General features: G+C 44.4%; 1 protein-coding gene across 1 annotated transcript; it reads left to right on the top strand.

The window, feature by feature from the left end:
* The first annotated feature begins 22,695 nt into the window (after positions 1–22,695).
* TMSB10 (thymosin beta 10) lies at positions 22,696–23,761 on the top strand. Its single transcript, XM_020889419.2, has 3 exons — positions 22,696–22,802; positions 23,080–23,194; positions 23,477–23,761. The coding sequence occupies exons 2-3, from the start codon at positions 23,095–23,097 to the stop codon at positions 23,503–23,505; spliced, it is 129 nt and encodes a 42-aa protein (XP_020745078.1). The 5' UTR covers positions 22,696–22,802; positions 23,080–23,094; the 3' UTR covers positions 23,506–23,761.
* The last annotated feature ends 1,124 nt before the right edge of the window (positions 23,762–24,885 follow it).

Below are 24,885 nucleotides of genomic sequence, written 5' to 3'. Positions count from 1 at the left end.
ATGCTGTGACAGATTCGAGTGGACAGTAAAGAGACTCAGCCATACATATATAAGTATCTATTCTCCCCCAAACGCCCCTCCCATCCAGGCTACCACATAACATTGAGCAGAGTCCCCAGCACGATAGAGCAGGATCTAATTGGTTATCCATTTTAAATACCCACTGTGTACTTGTCAATCCCAAATTCCCTATCTTTTCCCCCTACCCCTTCCTTCCCTACTGGCAACCATAAGTTCATTCTCTAAGTCTGTGAGTCTATTTCTGTCTCGCAAATAAGTTTCACCTGCATCATTTCTTTTTAGATTCCGCATATAAGAACTGTCATACAATATTTCTCCGTCTCTATCTGACTTACTTCATTCAGCATAACAACCTCTAGGTCTGTCCACATTGCTGCAAAGGGCATTACTTCATTCTTTTTAATGGCTGAGTAATATTCCATTGCATGTATGTACTACATCTTGTTTATTCATTTCTCTGTCGATGGACATCTAGGTTGCTTCTATGTCTTAGCTATTGTAAACAGTGCTGCAATGAACATTGGGGTGCATATATCCTTTCAGACCATGTTTTTCCTCTGGGTATATGCCCAGGAGTGGGGTTGCAAACACACACAAAAGAAGGGGGAGGAGTATGAACCTGTGTGTACATACCACCCAGCTTGTGAAGATCATGCTAGCATCTCTCGTATCAGTATCCCACAGAAGGGTTTGGGAATCCCAGACCTAGGTCATTGTGAGTAGCTCCTCCAGGAACTTGGTCAGAAGAACACAGTGAGGGTGATCCAGGTAGTGCCCAGGAAAGAGCAGGCCAGACCCAGACAGGAAACACAAGGATCATGAAAGTTGTGGGATGCTCAAAATTCCCAGGGGGCTGCTCAAAATTCCCAGGGGGCTGCTGGCAGCAGTCAGGTTCCAGCCCGAAGCCATTCTTACCCTAAATCTCCTGGGATGGACACTTTGAAGCACAGTCAAGATCCCAGTTCATGGAGGAATCAATCTGCCTGACTTCAGACTCTACTACAAAGCCACAGTCATCAAGACAGTATGGTACTGGCACAAAGGCAGAAATATAGATCAATGGAACAGAATAGAAAGCCCAGAGATAAGTCCACGAACCTATGGTCACCTTATCTTCGACAAAGGAGGCAAGGATATACAATGGAAAAAAGATAACCTCTTTAACAAGTGGTGCTGGGAAAACTGGTCAACCACCTGTAAAAGAATGAAACTAGAACACTTTCTAACACCATACACAAAAATAAACTCAAAATGGATTAAAGATCTAAATGTAAGACCAGAAACTATCAAACTCCTAGAGGAGAACATAGGCAAAACACTCTCCGACATAAATCACAGCAGGATCCTCTATGACCCACATCCCAGAATTTCAGAAATAAAAGCAAAAATAAACAAATGGGACCTAATGAAACTTAAAAGCTTTTGCACAACAAAGGAAACTATAAGCAAGGTGAAAAGACAGCCCTCAGATTGGGAGAAAATAATAGCAAATGAAGCAACAGACAAAGGATTAATCTCAAAAATATACAAGCAACTCCTCCAGCTCAACTCCAGAAAAATAAATGACCCAATCAAAAAATGGGCCAAAGAACTCAACAGACACTTCTCCAAGGAAGACATACAGATGGCTAACAAACACATGAAAAGATGCTCAACATCACTCATTATCAGAGAAATGCAAATCAAAACCACAATGAGGTACCATTATACGCCAGTCAGGATGGCTGCTATCCAAAAGTCTACAAGCAATAAATGCTGGAGAGGGTGTGGAGAAAAGGGAACCCTCTTACACTGTTGGTGGGAATGCAAATTAGTACAGCCACTATGGAAAACAGTGTGGAGATTCCTTAAAAAGCTGGAAATAGAACTGCCATATGACCCAGCAATCCCACTTCTGGGCATACACACCAAGGAAACCAGATCTGAAAGAGACACATGCACCCCAATGTTCATCGCAGCACTGTTTATAATAGCCAGGACATGGAAGCAACCCAGATGCCCATCAGCAGACGAATGGATGAGGAAGCTGTGGTACATATACACCATGGAATATTACTCAGCCATTAAAAAGAATTCATTTGAATCACTTCTAATGAGATGGATGAAACTGGAGCCCATTATACAGAGCGAAGTAAGCCAGAAAGATAAAGACCATTACAGTATACTAACACATATATATGGACTTTAGAAAGATGGTAACGATAACCCTATATGCAAAACAGAAAAAGAGACTCAGATGTATGGAACAGACTTGTGGACTCTGGGAGAAGGCGAGGGTGGGATGTTTCAGGAGAACAGCATTGAAACATGTGTATTATCTAGGGTGAAACGGATAACCAGCTCAGGTTGGGTACATGAGACAAGTGCTCGGGCCTGGTGCACTGGGAAGACCCAGAGGGATCGGGTGGAGAGGGAGGTGGGAGGGGGGACTGGGATAGGGAATACATGTAAATCCATGGCTAATTCATATCAATGTATAACAAAAACTACTGTAATGATGTAAAGTAATTAGCCTCCAACTAATAAAAATTTAAAAAAAAAAAAAAAAGGTCCCAGTTCAAGGGAGGGTTAGCTGCCCTAGCTGGCTGAGGGCATTATCTGCAGACTTGGGTCAGGCCCTTCAGTATTGCCTGAGCAGCAGAAGGCACCTGCTCAGCCCCTCTTGGGATAACTCTAGTTCCAGAGCCCCAAAGGGAGACTGAAGCTATCTTAGCTCTCTTCCCTTTGCCCAGTCTCACTTCCTTCCTCCCCTTCCACAGGAGGTAATCCTAGGGCACTCCTTAGCAAATATCCTGCGCCTTAAACCATCTCAGATTCTGCTTCCCCAGGAACCCAACATGTGATACTACTTGTCTCTAAAAAGTTTTACAGCCCTGAGCCCTAGTGGCTCAGGGGTAAAGAATCCACCTGCCAGTGCAGGAGACACAGGTTTGATCCCTGATCCAGGAAGATCCTATGTGCCTCAGAACAGCTAAGCCCGTGCATCACATAACTATTGAGCCTGTGCTCTAGAGCCCAGGAGCCGCAACTACTAAAGCTCACCTGCTATACGGACCATGCTGCACAACAAGAGAAACCACTGCAATGAGAATCCCACACACCACCACTAGAGAACAGCCCCTTCTCACTGCACCTAGAGAAAAGCCTTCACAGCAACGAAGACCCAGCACAGTTAAAAATAAACAGATAAATTTTTTAATAAAACAAATAAAAAGCATTATTAATACAGTCACCCAGAGAGTCATCCTATTGGGACAGTAAGGACTGCTACACCTTATTCACAGGAAACGCAGATATCGGGACAGGAGAGTGAAAGAGAAAGTCATTCAGTCATGTCCAGCTCTTTGTGACCCCATGGATTATACAGTCCACGGACTTCTCCAGGCCAGAATACTGGAGTGGGTAGCCACTCCCTTCTCCAGGGGATCTTCCCAACCCAGGGATCAAACTCAGGTCCCCTGCATTGCAGACAGATGCTTACCAGCTGAGCCACAAGAAAGACAAAGCAAACGGGAGAGACATTTACATGGTATGTGTCTGGGGAAGTTGCAAAGCACATGTGAGGCGAGGGGGACTCAGCTTGCTTTCTTTCTCTGGGAGGGCTGAGGAGCCCACTCTAGCAGATAGTGAGTGGGTGAGCCAGTTAAAGTAATTCAGTCTCTTCCTGATCAAAGCAGTCTTCTAGGACTTCATTCAACCCCCCACACTCCCACCTACCAGGGAGAAATGCTCAGTGTTGGCTGGTTCTTTCTTTTTCCCTCCTCCCCAAAGAGGTCCAAGAGCCAGAGGCTCACCTGTCACCGAAGCATCTGCCACTGATGCAGCCCAGAGCCTGTTTTCCTGGCTGATCTCCTGACTTGCACATTACCTGAAATCTGAAGGCCGCTTTACTTTCATCTCTGGCTTGGGCAACCTTCCCTGGGGCCCTTTTTATGGGGTCAGTTCTCCCCTACCGTAGTGATACCCTCATCTCTGCAAACGTATCAGTCAATCCCTCAGGGAACTTTTATATTTCTCCCGGAGGCCCTGGGGCATTCTTGGACCTCTATACATGCTGAGCTGATCATGCAGGTAAAGGGAACTAGATGCTCTCTAAGGTCATATTGCCTAATTTCCGTGATGTCTTTTTTTTTTTTTTTAAACTGCTGCATGGCATATGAGATCTCAGTTCCCCTACCATAGACTGAACCTAGGCGACAGCAGTGAAAGCCCTGAGTTCTAACTACCGGACCATCAGGGTCCCTGGGATGGGTTTTTTTAATGTGTCACCTTGATTCTTGATTAGGCTACAGTCTTGGCTATTTATTAACTATGTATCTACACACACACACCCATTCATAAGTTACATGGTATGATAAATTTTATGAAAAAATAATGAAGCTGGGTGAGGCTTTGGACACACAGGGAGGGACATTTAGCACAGAGCCTAACACACAGTTTTAGTTATTTCTGTTCATGTCACTACATCACCTGAACCTGCTAGAAACTTCTCTTTGCCTGGAGAATTCCATGGACAGAGGAGCCTGGTAGGCTACAGTCCATGGAGTCTGCAAAGAGTCAGACACGACTGAAGCGACCAACACTAACATATCACACCCACCACTGCTTATTTTCTGTGGTGATCAACTCTCAGATTCTTTAAGTTTTTTTATCCCTAGACCCACTCTGTGAGTCAGCGCCTCTTGATCTCTTACCTGGACAGACTCTTCCATCCCTCACTGACTCTTTCCATGCTCGCCTCTGCCTAAATTCTGTCGAGATTTATATCAACATAGATTCAGATCGCTGCTCTGTCACTTAGGACTGAGAGATCCTGGGCTTGTTCCTTTGGTTCAATCTTAGCTTGGGCTGTCATAACAAAACACGGTAGACTGGGTGGCTTAAATAAAAGTCATTTATCTCTCACAGCTCTGGAGGCTGAAAAATTTAGAATCTAGGGACCAGCCATTTGAGCTCTTGGTGAGGTCCCCTTCCTGGCTTACAGACAGCCACGTTCTTACTGGTGCCCACATGGCCTTTCCTCCCTGCACGTGCAGAGAGAGGCAGGAGGTTTTCATGTTTCCTTCTTTTCTAGATGGGGGATTTCCAAGTGGTTTAAAAAAAAAAAAAATCCACCTGCCAATGCAGGTGACACAGGAGAAACAGTTTCAATCCCTGGGTCAGGAAGATCCCCTGGAGGATCTGGCAACCTTCTCCAGTATTCTCGCCTGGAGAATTCCATAGACAGAGGAGCCAGGAGGGCTACAGTCTATGGGGTCTCCAATCCAAGAGATGACACAGTTAAGCACATGCTCACCCTTTTCTTAGATTAGAGCACTAATTCCATCATGAGGTCTCCACCCTCATGGCCTCAGTTCAGTTCAGTTCAGTCACTCAGTTGTGTTCTACTCTTTGCGATCCCATGAACTGCAGCATGCCAGGCCTCCCTGTCCATCACCAACTCCCAGAGTCCACCCAAATCCATGACCATTCAGTCAGTGATGCCATCCAACCATCTCATCCTCTGTCGTCCCCTTCTCCTCCTGCCCTCAATTTTTACCAGCATCAGGGTCTTTTCAAGTGAGTCAGCTCTTCACATCAGGTGGCCAAAGTACTGGAGTTTCAGCTTCAACATCAGTCCTTCCAATGAACACCCAGGACTGATCTCCTTTAGGATGGACTGGTTGGATCTCCTTGCAGTCCAAGGGACTCTCAAGAGTCTTCTCCAACACCACAGTTCAAAAGCATCAATTCTTCGGCACTCAGCTTTCTTTATGGTCCAACTCTCACATCCATACATGACCACTGGAAAAACCATAGCCTTGACTAGACGGACCTTTGTTGGCAAAGTAATGTCTCTGCTTTTTAATATGCTGTCTAGGTTGGTCATAACTTTCCTTCCAAGGAGTAAGCGTCTTTTAATTTCAAGGCTGCAATCACCATCTGCAGTGATTTTGAAGCCCAGAAAAATAAAGTCTGACACTGTATCCACTGTTTCTCCATCTATTTGCCATGAAGTGATGGGACCAGATGCCATGATCTTAGTTTTCTGAATGTTGAGCTTTAAGCCAACTTTTTCACCCTCCTCTTTCACCTTCATCAAGAGGCTCTTTAGTTCTTTTCCTTTCTGCCATAAGGGTGGTGTCATCTGCATATCTGAGGTTATTGACATTTCTCCCAGCAATCTTGATTCCAGCTTGTGCTTCTTCCAGCCCAGCATTTCTCATGATGTACTCTGCATATAAGTTAAATAAGCAGGGTGACAATATACAGCCTTGACGTACTACTTTTCCTATTTGGAACCAGTCTGTTGTTCCATGTCCAGTTCTAACTTTTGCTTCTTGACCTGCATACAGGTTTCTCAAGAGGCAGGTCAGGTGGTCTGGTATGCCCATCTCTTTCAGAATTTTCCACAGTTTATTGTGATCCACACAGTCAAAGGCTTTGGCATAGTCAATGAAGCAGAAATAGATGTTTTTCTGGAGCTCTCTTGCTTTTTCGATGATCCAACAGATGTTGGCAATTTGATCTCTGGTTCTTCTGCCTTTCCTAAAACCAGCTTGAACATCTGAAGTTCATGGTTCACGTATTGCTGAAGCCTGACTTGGAGAATTTTGAGCATTACTTTACTAGAGTGTAAGATGAGTGCAATTGTGCAGTAGTATGAGCATTCTTTGGGATTGCCTTTCTTTGGGATTGGAATGAAAACTGACCTTTTTCCAGTCCTGTGGCCACTGCTGAGTTTTCCAAATTTGCTGGCATATTGAGTGCAGCACTTTCACAGCATTGTCTTTCAGGATTTGAAATAGCCCAACTGGAATTCCATTACCTCCGCTAGCTTTAATCATAGTGATGTTTCCTAAGGCCCACTTGACTTCACATTCCAGGATGTCTGGCTCTAGATGAGTGATCACACCATCGTGATTATCTGGATCATGAAGATCTTTTTTGTACAGCTCTTCTGTGTATTCTTGCCACCTCTTCTTAATATCTTCTGCTTCTGTTAGGTCCATACAATTTCTGTCCTTTATTGAGCTAAACCTAATTCCCTCCCAACAGCCCCACCTCCTAATATCATTGTTCTAGGCTATAGGCTTCAACATATGTATTTTGGGGGGGCATAAACATTCAGTCCCTAACAAACTCCCTAGATCTTTGTTTCCTCATTAGTAAAACGAAGGTAATAATACTTCCCCCACGGTAGTCATAAGGACTCAACAACCCAGTAGTAATTGTGGCTGAGATGATTATTATTGAGATAACATAATTAAAACTTAAAGCACCAAGTTGGTGCTTTAAGCCACATAGAAAAGATTGCATAAATATCAGTTATTATTGGTGGCATCACACAGTCCTTAAGACTCAGCTCAGATGTCCACAGCCATGTGGATCAGCCCATGTCACCACTGAATCTTGTGGAGTTGTTCTGTTATATCCATCACATGTCATCACATCCATTTATTTATGTGTCTATTTCCCATTAGAAACCATGAAGACATGAAAGTTAGAGGTCAAGATGCCTGCACCCGGTCTGTTGCCCAGCACCTGACAGGCACTAGGAAATGCTTGTTGAATAAATATATGAGCAAATGAAAGAATGAGCCAGGGCAAGTGACACTCAGGTTCTCAGGTGAGGGCTCCCTGATTTCCTCAACTGCTTACAGCATGTATTGGCCTATGGTTTGCGAACAAACATTTGTATGTTTGCTTCAGTTGACAGAGAGCTAGGAGTCAGAGTTCCTGTCCTGGACCAAACCTGGCACCTATACAAGCATGTGATTTAAATGTTGATGGGCGTTATGGACTGAATGTGTCTCTTCCCCAAATTCATTATGTTGGAAGTCTTAATCCCCAGCACCTCAGAATATAACCATGCTTGCATATAAAGCCTTAAAAGAGTTGATTAAATTAAAGTAGGGCTCAAATCTAGTCTGACTGGTGTCCTTATAAGGAGGAATATGGATACCCAGAGAGACACCAGGGATGGACATGCTCAGAGGATGACCATTGTTAGGGTACAGTGAGAAGGCAGCTGTCTACAAGCCAGGGAGAGAGGTCTTGGAAGAAGCCAAACGTACACACACCCTGACTTTGGACTTCCAGCATGCACACTGTGAGAAAATGGACTTTTGTTGTTTAAGACACAGTCTCTGGTGTTCTGTTATGGCAGTCCTAGCAAACTAACACAATGGGCAAGTTCCGGTTCCTGTTTCCCCTCCCACTTCTATATTGGAACTCTCCCATAACTTCCTGGTAAACATTTTCTTTTTTTTTTTAACAGTTTCCCATCAGTTCCAAATATCATCTGATCTTAATTTCAGGACTCTGACAGTTTATTCCACCCATCATCACTATGCCCAAAATGACCCTGCCCCTTTAACATGTCCAGAAACCTCTTGTGAAGAATTCATATTGAGCTTGGGAGCATTTATTGGGCCACATGTAATGATGCAAATAGAACAATACTGAAAGTAGCTCAGAAAATGCTGCAGAGAAGTAATTAGCCTAGTGTGGGGAAAAATTATAAAAATGAACTAAAGTAGTTGAACCACTCCCTTTCATATAATACATCTCACCTACAATATTCTTTCACATACTTGATCTCCCTGATCCTCATGACAGCTCAATTACTATCTTCATTTCTTAGATGAGAAAATTGAAGCTCAGAGAATGAAGTGATTGGCCCAGAGCCCAGGGTTAGTAGGTACCACCACTGGGACCCAGGTCTCCTGACCTCACGTGCTATCTGAGGTGCTTTATTAGAAATGAGGAGTTTTACATGAAATTCATGTACAGATGTAAGAGCTCGACCATAAAGAAGGCTGAGTGCATAAGAACTGATGCTTTTGAATCATGCTGCTGGAGAAGACTCTTGATAGTCCCTTGGAGTTCAAGGAGATCAAACCAGTCAATCCTAAAGGAAATTAGTCCTGAATATTCATTGGAAGGACTGATGCTGAAGCTGAAGTTCCAATACTTTGGCCACCTGATGTGAAGAGCCAACTCATTGGAAAATACCTTGATGGAAAGATTGAGGGCAGGAGGAGAAGGGGGCATCAGAGGGTGAGATGGTTGGATGGCAACACTGACCCAATGGACATGAGTTTGAGCCAACTCTTGGAGATAGTGAAAGACAGGGAAACCTGGTATGCTGTAGTTCATGGGGTCACAAAGAGTCAAACAACAGCTTAGCAACTGAACAACAACCTGAAAGCACACATTTGCCACGTTCTTTTCTGAAGGTACAAAGATAATAAATAAAACCTTTTTTTTCTACTTGCCTCTTATAAATTGTCATTCCCTTCCCAGTAAGCTTGTAATTGGCTTTTGGTAAGGCTTCACTGGGAGGAAGCTGTTAAATTTGGCTCCAAGCCAAAGAGGAACACACTGCATAAAAGAGACAGAAAAAGAATATGAATTTTCAAATGAGCAAAACAGCTAAAAAGAAAATAGAAATTTTGGATGTTCTGTAAGTAGGAGGGTAAAAAAAAAGAGTATGCGGAAGGGGCCAGTTTTCTAGTAATTATGCAAATTAAAAAGAAATTAGAAATGAATGAAAAACGGTGACAACTACAACAATGATTCAAAAAAGCCGAGAGAATTTATTCTTCACAAAGCTTGCGCGGGTTTTGTTTGCTTTAAATCATTCGCAGCATCCTTTCTGGTGGTGCTTTCCATAGACCCTGGCAAGGGGCGCTGGCACTTAGCAGACGCCCCTCCACACACAGGGCTTCCCTGGTGGCTCAGAAGGTAAAGAATTTCGCCTGCAATGTAGGAGACCTGGGTTCGATCCCTGGGTGGGGAAGATCCCCTAGGGGAAGGCATGGCAACCCACTCCAGTATTCTTGCCTTGAGAATCCCATGGACAGAGGAGCCTGGTGAGCTACCGTCCGTGATGTCTCGAAGAGTCGGACACGACTGAAGCCACTTAGCACACATGCACACTCCACACACAAGCACCAACAGACTCCTCACAGGCTTCCTCGGCTCTAAGTCCCGGAAGCAAAGGGTGACCGCATCTCAGTGCCAGGGAGCTTTGCGGGCTGTGCTGCTGACAGCACCGAAGATGATGTGCTATTGTGTTTAGGGATGACTGGAATGATAGAGGCACTTACCCAGGCACTTCTGTCACTCAAACTTTTTCTCTCATAGATTCTTGCTTAACGATGATTCCCAGGAGTACCACACGCCCATTATCTCGCTTCTTTTCCTGTTTCAGTCTGCGCCTCCAAAAATTAGCACAGGAATTCCTGCAGCTGCAGGCATTGCTCACAGATTAGCACAGTATTCCCAACAGTTGCATGTGACAGCTAAGGAATATTTTGCAGTAATGAACAGCTCTTATTATTCTTTAATTTGTGCATGTGTAGGTCCGGACATAATACTTATGAAGCAAAATACAGATTCTTTCTAATGGCCGCGAGATTGACTTTGAATACAATAAATGCAAATAGTTTAATTTTTATAAAATTCTTCATTGAATTCAATTATGCCTACAAAAATATTAATTATTTTTTACAATGCTGACATGACTTTGAAATTTATTAATAATTATTTGTATTCTGCTTTAGAATAAAAGAAAATATTTAAAACATGAATGAATTTTTGTTGTTGTTTACCTATTGAATTCAGATGTTTTATGAAAATAAAGTTGGTCCTCACTATTCATGGATACCATAGTTGAGAATTATGTACTTGCTAAAGTTCTTTAAAAAAAAAAAAAACTGGGTGACTTAGAACAACATATTTATTTTTTCACAGTTTTCGAGGCTGAGAAGTTCAAGATCTTGACTCCAGCGATTTTGTATCTGGTGAAGTGAAGAAGTGAAGTGAAGTCACTCAGTCGTGTCTGAGTCTTCTCGACCCTGTGGACTGTAGCCCACCAGGCTCCTCCGACCATGGGATTCTCCAGGCAAGAATACTGGAGTGGGTTGCCATTTCCTTCTCCAGGCTAAAGTTCATTTTTAACCCCCAAATCAAGCTCACAGCGATTTTGTAGTCACTTGAAGACACACACAGAATGCTGGAATATTTGAGCTCCCAAGGCACATGTTCCCCAGAGGAGGCCACACAAGGCAACACTCTGCCTTCTTATTTCAGCTCTTATACTATAAATAAATATCTTTTTGCAGTCTATTTAGTAGCTCATTTTTCTCATTTTTGTTGGTGATTTCATTGTTTTAAATGGCCCAACCAGAGTGCTGAAGTGCTGTCTAGTGTTCTTGAGAATAAGATTGAGACATGTTTTACAGAGAAAAATGCACTTGTTACATAAGTTTTGTCCAGGCATTTTATGCTGTTGGCTGTGTGCATTCAACATTAATGAATCAACAATATATCCTAAGTAAGGTGTCTTTCAACAGAAACACACATAAAACAAGCTTATGTATGGATCAGCTGATGAAAATGTTCTGACCAGATGTTTACAGGAAACTGACTACCTCTTGGAACAATAGTTTGATATTTACCAATTCAGCATTGGCAGAGACTTTATGGTACAAAACTCCCCTGAATAAGGAAAATCACCTGTATGTTTAAATTGTACACTTAGAATATAATTATATTACTTATATTATATTACCATATTACTTATATATTTGTATATAATATATAATTATATTACTTATATATTTATAATATATAAATATATTAATTACTATCTTTGGAACACAAGTTATGTAAAACTCCAACACAATTAGTAATTATGCTTAAGTGAGAATAGAAGAAAAATTTGTGGAATAAATTTCCAGTAATTTATTAGAAATGTTTTTATTACTATATCTTAATTGTGATCTTCTTTTAAATGTCCTCAGTTTATGAATAGAATGCCCAGAGCTGCATACTATTTTTCAAATTCAATTATCTGTGATAGTTTGTCCACTTTCACTCAAAAAAACCATCACTTATCACATTTTCTAAATTATATTATGAAATTGAATCTCAATGGAAAAAAAAAAGAAATTGAATCTCTTATGCAGGAGGATAAAATATATTTTCTCTATCAGTATGCTAATTTGCTTTATAAATTAAATATTTCAACACATGGCATGTGAGTCTCCATTTGTATTCTTGCCCTGGGATCTGCCAACATTAAGGGTAGTAGTTTGTAGTAGCAAACTACTGAAAACAATGTAAATGTAAATCAATGTGTATTAATTAAATACTATATGATTCACCCATTTAATATTGTAGAATCTTCAGTTCAGTTCAGTTCAGTCACTCAGTCGTGTCCAACTCTTTATGACCCCATGAACTGCAGCACTCCAGGCCTCCCTGTCCATCACCAACTCCCGGAGTCTCCTCAAACCCATGTCCATAGAGCAGGTGATGCCATCCAACCATCTCATCCTCTGTTGTCCCCTTCTCCTCCTGCCCTCAATCTTTCCCAGAATCAGGGTCTTTTCAAGTGAGTCAGCTCTTCACATCAGGTGGCCAAAGTACTGGAGTTTCAGTTTCAACATCAGTCCTTCCAGTGAACACCCAGGACTGATCTCCTTTAGGATGGACTGGTTGGATCTCCTTGCAGTCCAAGGGACTTTCAAGAGTCTTCTCCAACACCACAGTTCAAAAGCATCAATTCTTCGGCACTCAGCTTTCTTTATGGTCCAACTCTCACATCCATACATGACCAATGGAAAAACCATAGCCTTGACTAGACGGACCTTTGTTGGCAAAGTAATGTCTCTGCTTTTTAATATGCTGTCTAGGTTGGTCATAATTTTCCTTCCAAGGAGTAAGCATCTTTTAATTTCCTGGCTGCAATCACCATCTGCAGTGATTTTGGAGCCCAAAAAAATAGTCAGCCACTGTTTCCACTGTTTCTCCATCTATTTCTCATGAGATGATGGGACCGGATGCCATGATCTTAGTTTTCTGAATGTTGAGCTTTAAGCCAACTTTTTCACTCTCCTCTTTCACTTTCATCAAGAGGCTCTTGAGTTCTTCTTCACTTTCTGCCATAAAGGTGGTGTCATCTGCATATCTGAGGTTATCGATATTTCTCCCAGCAATCTTGTTTCCAACTTGTGCTTCCTCCAGCCCAGCGTTTCTCATGATGTACTCTGCATATAAGTTAAATAAGCAGGGTGACAATATACAGTCCTTCCAATTAATATTCAGGTTGATTTCCTTTAGGATTGACTGATTTGATCTCCTTGCAGTCCAAGGGACTCTCAAGAGTTTTCTCCAGCAAGACAATTCAAAAGCATCGATTCTTCGGCATTCAGCCTTTTTTACAGTCCAGCTTTCACATCGGTACATGACTATTGGAAAAACCATAGATTTGATTATATAGACCTTAGTCGGCAAAGCAATGTCTGCTTTTTAACATGCTGTCTAGGTTTTTCATAAGTTTCCTTCCAAGGAACAAGTAAAAGTATCACCAGGAATTCCCTTTGTGGTGATGGAATATATTTGTATCTGGATTGGGGTGGTTGTACAAATCTATGCATGTGATAAAATTGCGTGGAACTACATACAGCAGAGTACATATAATTATTGGTAAAATCTCGAAAGTGAAAGTGAAGTCGTTCAGTCGTTTCCAACTCTTTGTGACCCCATGGAATGTAGCCTACCAGGCTCCTCTGTCCATGGCATTTTCCAGGCAAGAATACTGGAGTTGGTTGCCATTTCCTTCTCCAGGGGATCTTCCCAACCCAGGGATCAAACTCTGGTCTCCCTCATTGCAAGCAGACGCTTTACCATTTGAGCCACCAGGGTAAAATCTGGAAAATCTGTAAATCACAAGCATGTCAGTGTCCTGGGTTTGATACAGTATTGCAGTTGTACAAGATGTTACCATCAAGTACACAGAGGACTTCAGTGTACTTTTTGCAACTTTCTATGAGTCTATAATTATTCCAAAGTAAAAGTTTTTTAAAATGAAAACCAGTCAGAGAAAGAGGGCACTCACAGTAAAAGTGAGTATTGTTCTGGTGAAACTTTTGTTTCATTTGTGTGCTCTTGTGAGTCCTGGGTCACCATGTGAAATGTACTTAATGTACTTCTTGGGAGGTGGGAGGGTGGTCATCAAGGCTAAAACCAGTTTGAAAACAACTGCTCTACGGCAGGCTTGGAGACTCAAAGATCTAGAAGGAGCCAGGCAGTCAGTATGAAGAAGTAAGACAGGCCTGGTTAAGATTGTCATCACTCCTTTTCCCCATCTATCAGTCACAGTTCTTACTATAGTAGGTTTCATAACAATATAAATATCCTTTACTTCAACAGATACGTGTGCTCTTTCTTAATTTTTTTAACCACATGGCACTCTTTTTTTTTTTCATTTATTTTTATTAGTTGGAGGCTAATTACTTTACATCATTGCAGTGGTTTTTGTCATACATTGAAATGAATTAGCCATGGATTTACATGTATTCCCCATCCCGGTCCCCCCTCCCACCTCCCTCTCCACCCGATCCCCTCTGGGTCTTGCCAGTGCACCAGGCCCGAGCACTTGTCTCATGCACCCAACCTGGGCTGGTGATCTGTTTCACCCTAGGTAATATACATGTTTCGATGCTGTTCTCTTGAAACATCCCACCCTCGCCTTCTCCCAGAGTCCACAAGTCTGTTCTATACATCTGAGTCTCTTTTTCTGTTTTGCATATAGGGTTATTGTTACCATCTTTCTAAAGTCCATATATATGTGTTAGTATACTGTATTGGTCTTTATCTTTCTGGCTTACTTCGCTCTGTATAATGGGCTCCAGTTTTATCCATCTCATTAGAACTGATTCAAATGAATTCTTTTTAATGGCTGAGTAACATTCCATGGTGTATATGTACCACAGCTTCCTCATCCATTCGTCTGCTGATGGGCATCACATGGCACTCTTGATCTATGTATTGTCACCACTTTTGAGAGTGAATTAGTTTTTCTGATGCCCAGTAACAAATTGGGCATCAAATTACTCTAAATCATAGCAATATACAACAACATTTATCATGTCATGGTTTCTAGAAATGGTTTAGTTGGGTGGTTCTCACTCAGGATCTCCCAGGAAGTTGCAGTTGGATTATCAGTCAAAGCTGCAGCCTTCTGAAGGCTCAAATCTGCCAGGGAATCGACTCCCAAGCTCACTAGTTGACAGGTCTCAGCGCATCACTGACTGTTGACGAGACTTGAGCTCCTCACCACATGGGCATCTCCATAGGACTGTTCCCAACATGGCAGCTGGCTTCCCCAAGGAGAGATAGGAAAGAAAGAGCAAGAAAGCCAGGCATCAAATTAGAAGTTCATCTTTTATAACATAATCTCAGAAATGGCATACTGGGACTTTCCTGGAAGTTCAGTGGTTAAGACTCTGTGCTACCACTGCAGGAGGTACAGGTTCAATCCCTGGTCAGGGAACTAAGATCTGGCATGCTGGAGGCACAGCTAAAAAATAAAAAATTTTTTAAAAAGAGAAAGAAGTGATATACTATCATTTCTACCATATGTCTTTGGTCACACAGACAAATCCTGGTACAATAGAGGAGGGGATGACACAAGAGTGGGAATAAGAGGTAGGACCATTAGGGGCTATCTTGAAGGCAGATGTCCACAAATAGAGATCTGGGGACAAGAAATATTTATCTACTATAAGTAAAACACCCATACATATACAATAAATGGCAACTAACACCAGTCTCCATGCTGCAAAGACATTAGAGGGTGGTGGAGAAACCTGTAAAGGGAAGCAAACATATCCCATTTCAAGGGGCAGCTGCTAATCATGATGCTACATGAGAAAAATATATAGATCCAGAGTTGCTAGATCTTCAACTTGGAAATCTTCCAATATTTGAGTACTGGCTGAAGTTTTTTGTTAACTTTAATGTGACCAAATAAAATATATAAACCATATGGATCCAGTTTACAAACCCTGCTGCCAAGTCCAGGCAAGGGTGGTGTCATGGTTAAAAGCTCAGGGTTTACTATCAGGTAGAACTGGATTCAAGCTCTAGCCAGTTACTGGTTGTATGACCTTGACCAAGCCTCAGAGCCTACCCTGTAAAGCAGAGTGGATCAAAATAACGCCATTTCACACTGCTTTGCTGAGGTTTTAGTGACACAATACATGAAATCCTTTTCGCAGGGCCTGGAATATGACAACTCAAGAAGATTGGTTTTATTATTGCTATTCTAACACCAGAGATAAAAACTGAAACAATAACATCCTCACCCACACTGTGACTGTTAGCCACTTGGGTGATCTCAGCAAGTACCAAGCTTGATTTAGGGGTTCATTCACACATCTCCAGAGCAGGACAATCATTACTGAAGCTGAACCTCAAAGGCCCGCTTTGCTTTCTTCACAGTTTTATCTTGGGGAATCCTTAAACTCCAAAACAGTGTTTTGATGATATGGAAAACACAGACACAACTTGTTGATTTCTTTGCTTCCTCAGCCTCCATGGTGTGAGAGTCACACAGCTCTTTTCAGGCTGCCAGAACTGACAGCCAAAAGGAAGTTTGTTTCACAACTGGAACAACAGTTTGAAAAGGACCAGGGAGGTCATCTAGGGAGAAGCAATTGTACTCATTGTACTCGAGTGAACCTACTCGAGCCCAAGGTCTGAATCATCCCTATCATAGCCTACACCCCTGGCTATGCACTTCTCATTGAATGCCTCCAGTGACAGGGAACTCATCACTATCCCCAAAGTAGCTTATTCCATTTTGGTTAAGAATTTTACGCATGTATTCCAGGAATATTGATTGAGCACTTACTATATATAAAGCATTGCATTTGATGCTGGTGGTAAATGAGACACATGAGGTCTCCCATTTCCTAGTGTGTGAGACAGACAAAAACAAAGAGATGAATATATGTTTGGTAGAGATAGCTTAGTTGATGAAATAATCAATAAACAACCTGTAATAGGAATAGAAAAGAGCTTTATTGAGACAAACTGTGGACTATAACCCAGAAGACAGCCTCTCAGATAATTCCAAGGAACTACTCCAGAGAAACATGGTTTTCAGTACGGTTTTATTTCTTGTCACAACAAAGACCATTAAACAAGTCAGGTATACATTCCTTCAAAATTTAAACAAACAAACAAAAATTCAGCACATGAACAGTAAGTCAGTATGGCCTTGACACCTGGGAAGGGAATCTCTTCATTGAAGAAGTACCAACACTGGTGTCCCAGGAAGGGAAATATTTCATCTGTATTTTTAATATGGGCATTCTTTACTTCCCATCAATGCACCCTTTTCTTCAATAATTAAAACAGATGTAGGGACTTCCCTGGTTGTTCAGTAGCTAAGACTCTGCACTCCCAACACAGGAGGCCTGGGTTTGATCCCTGGTCAGGGCACTAGATCTCCAAGGTGGCAACCAAAGATCCTGTGTGTAGCAACTAAGACCCAGCGCAGTCAACGAATAAATAAATAAAATATTTTTTTAAAAGATGTACAATGTATGTTTGATGGAAAAGGGAATGACAACCCACTCCAGTATTATTGCCTGGAGAATTCCAAGGGCAGAGGAGCCTGGCAGAACACAGTCCCTGGGGTCGCGTAAACTCAGACATGACTGAGCGACTAACACACTCACAATGTATGTTTAATAGACCACAAATAGGCTACTGGAATTAACATAAAATTCAACTTAATGCATGTGTAAGCCAGAATGACTTCCCCATACCTGAATATAAACTTCTATCAGATTTTAAGAAGAAAAATGAAACAAGGTTAAATTTAGGGAATGATAGGAGTGGTCAAGGAAGATTCTCTGAGGCAAGGACACTCAAGCAGCTTTCTTCATGAAAAGAGAAAGGACACAATGTGAACACCTAGACTAAGAAGAACATCTCACATGAACATTTCAGCCTGAAGTGAACAAAGTAGGTGTAAATGTCTTCCTTATATTCAAGGAAATCTGGACTGAACTCTTTCTTCCTGTTTACACTGCCACAAATCTCCTTGACACTTGAGAGTTAATCCTGTTACTCACGCCTCCCTGTACCTGCAGGGTTACTGGTCAGGCTGAGAAGGCTCTGTGTCTATCCTGTTGGGCCAATGTCATCATATTTTGTCCATTTCTCCTGCTTGCTTTGATGTTTACAGTGTTTCACCCTATTATTAACATACTCAGCATTCTATCTACATTTCCATTCAAGTCCCTAAAAATAAAGTCACAATGGCCAGTTCTGAGGGCTGGAGTCCTCCGGTAAATCTCCAAAGGCTTCTCCCAACCCCCTCAACAAATTAACAGTCATCAAGACTGCCTTTGGGGGACTTCCCTGGTGGTCCAGTTTTAAGCCTCTGTGCTTCCATTGCAGCAGGACCTGAGTTCGATCCCTGGTCAGGGAACTAAGATCTCGTATAAAGAAGGAAAAACTCCCTTCTGTTCTTCTTATCACTGCTTCAATTTCCAGCACTTCCTTCTCAATGGAAATACAATTGGAGTTGAGTGGTTCTGCTTTCTCTATGCCATCTGTGAACAGAATAAAATCTGCTCCAAGCAGCAGACTGATATGTTGTCAGACAAATGACGCCCCAAGACATAAGGAAACACAGGGCACGTGCAACAGCTTGTTGACTGATTCAGAGTTATTTAGTTACTACATTAGACGTCAGTAAGAGTCTCATCATCTTTCTATCTTCCACACCCAGAACACTGCCAGATACTTCATGGACAGCGATAAATCATTGTCGAAAAGGATGTGTGTGAGTATTATGGAAGATATTTAGGGGAAAATTCCCCAGTAAGACCAAAGACCCTGGCATCCCTAAGTTATGATTGTTCTGTTGCTGTTGTTGTTCAGTCCCTCAGTTGTGACACTCTTTGCAACCCTATGGACTATAGTACCCCAGGCTTCTCTGTCCTTCACCATCTCTTTGGGCTTGCTCAAACTCATGTCCATCGAGTCAGTGATGACATACAGCCATCTCATCCTCTGTCGTCCCCTTCTCCTGCCTTCAATCTTTCCCACCATCAGGGTCTTTTCTAATGAGTCAGCTCTTCGCCTCAGGTGGCCAAAGTATTGGAGCTTCAGCTTCAGCATCAGTCCTTCCAATGAATATTCAAGATTGATTTCCTTTAGGATTAACTAGTTTGATTTCCTTGCAGTCCAAGGAACTCTTTTTTTCTATCTCATGGGAAAATGAATTGTATTGCTACAGAACAAAAATTCCCAAGACTTTAGTGACTTATAAAAACTGCAGCATGTCTTTTACTCGTGAACCTGCAATGGGGCCTGAGACAGCTTGTGTGGTCGTCTCTGCATTACCCCATGGACTTGTGTGCTTGGTGGTGGATGCTGGCTCAGACCTCAGCTGTGGCTTGTGGCTAGAATGCCTGCAAGTGACCTACCCTTACAGGTGCTTAGTTTTCTCAGAATGTGGAGGCACCCTGAGAGTCAGGCAGAGCTGTGCGGCTCCTAAGTGGAAAAGCATAATTTCTGGAATTTTATTCTCTAGAATAAAGTCACCAAGGATAACCTACACTCAGAAATTGGAGGGACAAGTGTCAAGGAAATATACAGATGTTTTAAAACCACCATCAATAGAACTGAATTAGACAAAGATTTGACCTTTGTTCTTAAGAAACAAATGCCTGAGAGGCCCACTGCTTTCTTAGAGATGAGCCACAGAACTGAATAAGTGAGAATAAAGAACATGGGGCCTTCCCTGGAGGTCCAGTGGTTAAGATTCTGTGCTTCTGCTGCAGGGGGTGCAGGTTCAACTCCTGGTCAAGAAACTTAGATCCTGCTTGCTACCCAGCATGGCCAAAATAACAAAACAAAACAAAAAAGAATTCTGCAAGTTTACTCAGAGCTCCTTTGTCTGGAAATCCTGCAAGCTTGATATGTTTGAAACATGCATCTCCACAACTGTATCTAGAAGAAACAGATTCTTTTGTTTCCCAAATAAAAAGAAGCTGGAATTGTACTTCCCCATGGGACCAAATTAGGACAACTTCACAGGCCAAAGTTGGGGCCCAGGAAGGTAATACCTAAATAACACTTGGCAATGCATCTGAAAAAGAATCCAGTGCCACCAAGATCCTCCGAAGAGTCGACATCTCTGGGTATCTGGATATTTTCATGCTGAAGTTTGGCAAATCCTTCCATCCTGTATGGCAGAGTCTGCTCCCAAGTCTTTTACTCCTGGGCACATAGCTTGACTATATTTCCCAGCCCCCCTTGCATTTAGGTGACATCATGTGACTGAATCCTGGCCAAAGAGATGAGGGCAGAACTGATGGAGACTACTTCCAAGCCTGGAATACGCTTCACTGGTGGCTCAGTGGTAAAGAAACCATTTGCTAATGCAGGAATCACAGGAGATGCGGGTTTGATCCCTGGGTCTGGAAGATCCCCTGGTGAAGGAAATGGCAACCCATCCCAGTATTCCTGCCTGGAAAATCCCATGGTCAGAGGAGCCTGGAGGGCAACAGTCCACAGTGGTCACAAAGAGTTGGACAGGACTGAGCACACATGCACTTCCAAGCCTGATCCCTAAAAACTCTAGTGCAGTCCTCTCTTTTCTCCTTTCCCATCCACTGCCTGGATGGAATAAACATCCAGGACCTAGGGGAGGAGCCTCAGATGAGAGAGAAGCCTGAGTACGAGTCACTAGAAGAAGGAACATGATCTGAACAGAAAGAGCATAAAATGTTGCTACATGAATGGAGAATAAACTTTAACTGTATTAAGGCCGTTTGGGAACTGTTTGTTATGGTTGTTTGCCTACCCTGTGAAGTTGGATGTTTATTTAAGAAAAGTTCATTCCTCTCCCTCTCCCACCATGAGTGGACTACACATCTCCATTTCAGCGATGGTTGGTTTGGCCTACGGGATGTTAACAGACAAGAGGTAACATGGTATGCTTTAATACACACTTCAATAATTCTGCACTCTCTTACGCAACAGCCCTCTTGCTCTTTTCTTATCACCTTGAGAACAAGCTCCAGCTAGATCCTGGGCCAGAGCAGGAGACACCTGAGAAGCAAACCTGGATCCCGCAAACATGGTGGAACCAGGCCCAGCTGAGCCCAACACAGCAGCTTCTACATCCAGAGGAGTGAGTGAGAACAAGTGATTATTGTTTTAGCCATTGACTTTTGTGATAGTCTGTTACACGGCATACTGTGGCAACAGTTGACTGATACACAAATGAAGTATGTGTGCCACTCTCATGGGGCTGCCATGTTAAGCTTCCAGTTGATGGCTGTTCTTCATCTCACTTAAGTTTTATGCCAAAACTCTTATAAATGAAGAGGTATAAGAAAACACTTGCCCAAGGGCACACAGGAAGTTTGGTATATCAAATTCATAAGCCGAAATTTATTTCCTTCTGTGCCAAATGCACTGAGGGAATGTGGAAAAAAAAAAAAAGCAGGCAAAATCAGGAAGGGCTGGAACAGAACTTAGGACGTTTCCACAAAATGCCAATTTAAAAGTGCTTGGCTGGTCTTTCCTGGTGGCACAGTGGATAAGAATGTGCCTACCGCTGCAGGGGACAGAGGTTCAATCCCTGGTCCAGGAAGATTCCACATGCCACGGAGCCACTAAGCCCATGTGCCACAACTACTAGGGCACTCTAGCCCAAGTGCCCTAGAGATTGGGCTGCACAAGAGAAGCCACCACAATGAGAAGCTCTCGCACCTCAAGAGAAGCCCCTGCTCGCTGCCACTACAGAACAACCTGGCAGCAACAAAGACCCAGTGCAACCCCCTCAAAAAATAAAATAAAAATAAAAAAATAAAAGGGCTTAGTAATGCTCCTGGACATTTGGAAAGTTCAGAGCAAATAAACAATGGCCAGCTTCACCCCCTGGTCTGTTCATTTATGGAACTGAATATGTTGGACGGAATGAAGATACAACTTTTCTAAGAAAGACTTGAATAGTTGCAGTATACTACTATAAAGGGTTGAAAACGAAAGCAAGAACCTTTGTAGGGACATATTCAAGGTTAATTCAAGGAGAAAAACCGAACCTTGGGACACTACGTCCCTAGGAGCCCTGTGAGAAAAAGAACAGAGCAAGCCCCTGGGGGCTGCCTGCTCTCCCCATCGCCGTTCAGACAATGTTTGTAACAAGCGTCCTAAAGGAGAACCAGCGGTGGGGCAGGAACTGCCCATCTCGAAAAGAAGGGAGACAATGGGCCCCCAATAGCAGCAAAGAGCAGTGGAAACCTATCTGTATCTCCCTGTGTTCCATCTCTAGGACCCCTGGCTCGGATTCTTTAAGTGTGAGCCCCGCAGGCGTTCACCTCCAGGAGAGGGAAAGGGGGTGGAGGATTTCCGGGAAGCTAAAGGCAAAACACGTGGGGACTGCACAGGGATGGGTGTCTCCTGCAAGCTGGGACTGCTGTAAAGCGCGCGAGCACGTCTGCACATCCATACTCAACAACGATACACTGCACACTTAGTACACCCACACCCAACCGTACGCCCTTCCCCCCGCCGACCTCCCACGCCCCTGCTGCGGCTGAGCAGTGGATTTCCGGAGAGGAGGGAGTGCAGCCCCCTAGAAAATCGAGGGCGTGGCACCCACCCTGGCGGCTCCTGCTGCCTCCACCTTGGGGTCCAGGGAGCTGGGGGAACTGGGTAAAGGGACCGCGCGCGCGCGGGAAGAGCAGGGTCCAGCCGGGCAGGGAGCAGGGCGGAGGGCGCGGTGGGGGAGTGAGCGACCCGTGATGGCCCCGCCCCCCGGCCGCCGGCCCCGCCCCCGCTGCGGCGGGCGAGAGGAGGGGCGTGGCGGGCGCGGCCTATATAAGGCGAGGGGCGGGCGCCGCTCTTTTGTCTTTTGCTGCAGCAACGCGAGTGGGAGCCCCGGGACCGCGGACTGGAAGCGGAACTTCTCGGTGAGTGGCTCTCTGGGGCGGAGGCCCAGTCCGGGTGGGGTCAGAGCGGGTTTTCCTGGCTGGTGCGCGGGGGCCTCGTCGGGCGCCTTTTCCCCGACGGGACGCCGGGGCGGGCGGGCCACACCCTGGGGCTGCGGAGCCGGGTGCGGGACGCGCCCAGATCCTCGGCCTCAGGCTGTCGGGAACGCCCCAGCCCGAGTGCCACGTCGTGGAGCGGAGGCGGGGAGGGCAGAGGGGGCCGCTGGCTTCCGGCCAACCGCCTTGATTTGCCCGCTAGGATTGTTTTAAGAAAATGGCAGACAAGCCCGACATGGGGGAAATCAACAGCTTCGATAAGGCCAAGCTGAAGAAGACTGAGACGCAGGAGAAGAACACCCTGCCGACCAAAGAGAGTGAGTCCGCCCCCGCCTCCGGGTCCGCGGGCTCCCAGCCCAGTCCCCACCCCGCCCTTCCCGTTAACCCAGCCCCACACCCCATCCGGCAGTTGCTTCCCATCGGGCGGCCTCAGCCCCTGTTTCTGTTGCACAAAGCGCCTCTCTCTTCCCAGCCCCACGCCTCTTTCTTAATCCCTAGACCTCGTGGGTGCCTTGCCCAAACCAGGTTTGCAAGCGCCCCATTTGGGGGGTTTGCCAGGGGTCCCCATCCCCCCAGTGTCCATTTCCTGCTCTCCACAGCCATTGAGCAGGAGAAGCAAGCAAAGTGAAATTTCCCGCGAACCTGGAGGATTCTCCACCGCATCATCTTGGAGACCCTAGCCGTGATGTGGAGGAAGAGCCACCTGCAAGATGTACACGAGCGACAAGCTGCACTGTGAACCCGGGCACACCGTGCCGTCGCCACCGGCCCGCGGGTCTCTGAAGGGGACCTTCCAATCGGACTGCCAAATTTCTCCGGTTTGCCCTGGAATATTATAGAAAATTATTTGTATGATTAATGAAAATAAAACACACCTCGTGGCATGGCTGGCGTGCTCTGTCTCTTAGTTGAGTATGCGTGGGTAGTGCCGCTGCAGCGAAACCCGGCGGCGCGCAGGAGTCGGGAGTTCTTGCCGCAGAGCGGGGGAGGGGGTCGCAGAATGGGCTGGCTTGGAGGGGACCATCTTTCAGTTTTGGATTTGCCTGTTCCTCCGTAAGATTTCAAAGGTTATTATCCACTTATTCTTGCTTATAATGCAATCGATGCAAAATTTAACCCCAATTTTCAGTTCCTGGAAGCTGTCTTGGAAAACGCTTTGGCAAAAGGACATAATTGTTTTTGATAAGCTTTTCCAGTCCCACCGTTTTTGTGCTTTTTTCTGGCCGCCTCATAATTCTGATGAACACCAGGAAAGAACAGAGTTCACGTCAGAGAAGAAAGAGGGGGAAAGAGGGAATCCAGAATGTTGGAAATTGGGCGAGGTCACCTAAAGTCCCCCGTTAGCTTTCTCTTGGGGCCTGAAAGAGGAAGCATGGGAACAGAAACAAAGGCGGGATCCAGGGAAAGAATGCCAGAATATCAGAACTGGAGGAACCAGCACCAGAACTAGAGGAGCTGTGGGGTACAGCCTAGCTTTTTGTCTTTTAACCCGAGCTCAAAAGCGTTAGCCATTAGAGGGAGTGCTGGGCTGAGCAGCCTCGGGTGCTGTGATCAGCAGGAAGGGTGGGGATGTGGAGGGAGGGCTGGCGCCGGCAGGGGCAGCAGAACCCTGCTGGGTCACACCCCTGGTCCCATAGGGAAGGGCCGGGCCAGCCGCAGGCCTCAAGGAAGGAGGAAAGCCTGATATGGTGGGGCTTTCTGAAGTTTAAGGAACAGGCTTGTGATTCTGGGTGGGGGAGGAGGTTGGGGGGTGGAGTTCCTTCAAAGGAGGGTGGTGCTAACACATTGTATATCGATTTGTCCCCTATCTGCCTGACCATCAGGCTTTCCTAGTAGCTCGGTGGTAAAGAATTCGCTTGCTTATGCAAGAGACAAGGGAGATGCAGGTTCAATCCCTGAGTTAGGAAGATACCCTGGAGGAGGGAATGCCAACCCACCCCAGTATTCTTGCTTGGAAAATCCCATGGACAGAGGAGCCTAGCATGCTATATAGTCCTTAGGGGTCCCA

Source organism: Odocoileus virginianus, chromosome 2 (genome assembly GCF_023699985.2).
Source record: "Odocoileus virginianus isolate 20LAN1187 ecotype Illinois chromosome 2, Ovbor_1.2, whole genome shotgun sequence".
Classification (NCBI taxonomy): Eukaryota; Metazoa; Chordata; class Mammalia; order Artiodactyla; family Cervidae; genus Odocoileus; species Odocoileus virginianus.
The sequence above is the reverse complement of the archived record's forward strand: the minus strand, read 5'-3'. Positions and strand labels throughout refer to the sequence as shown.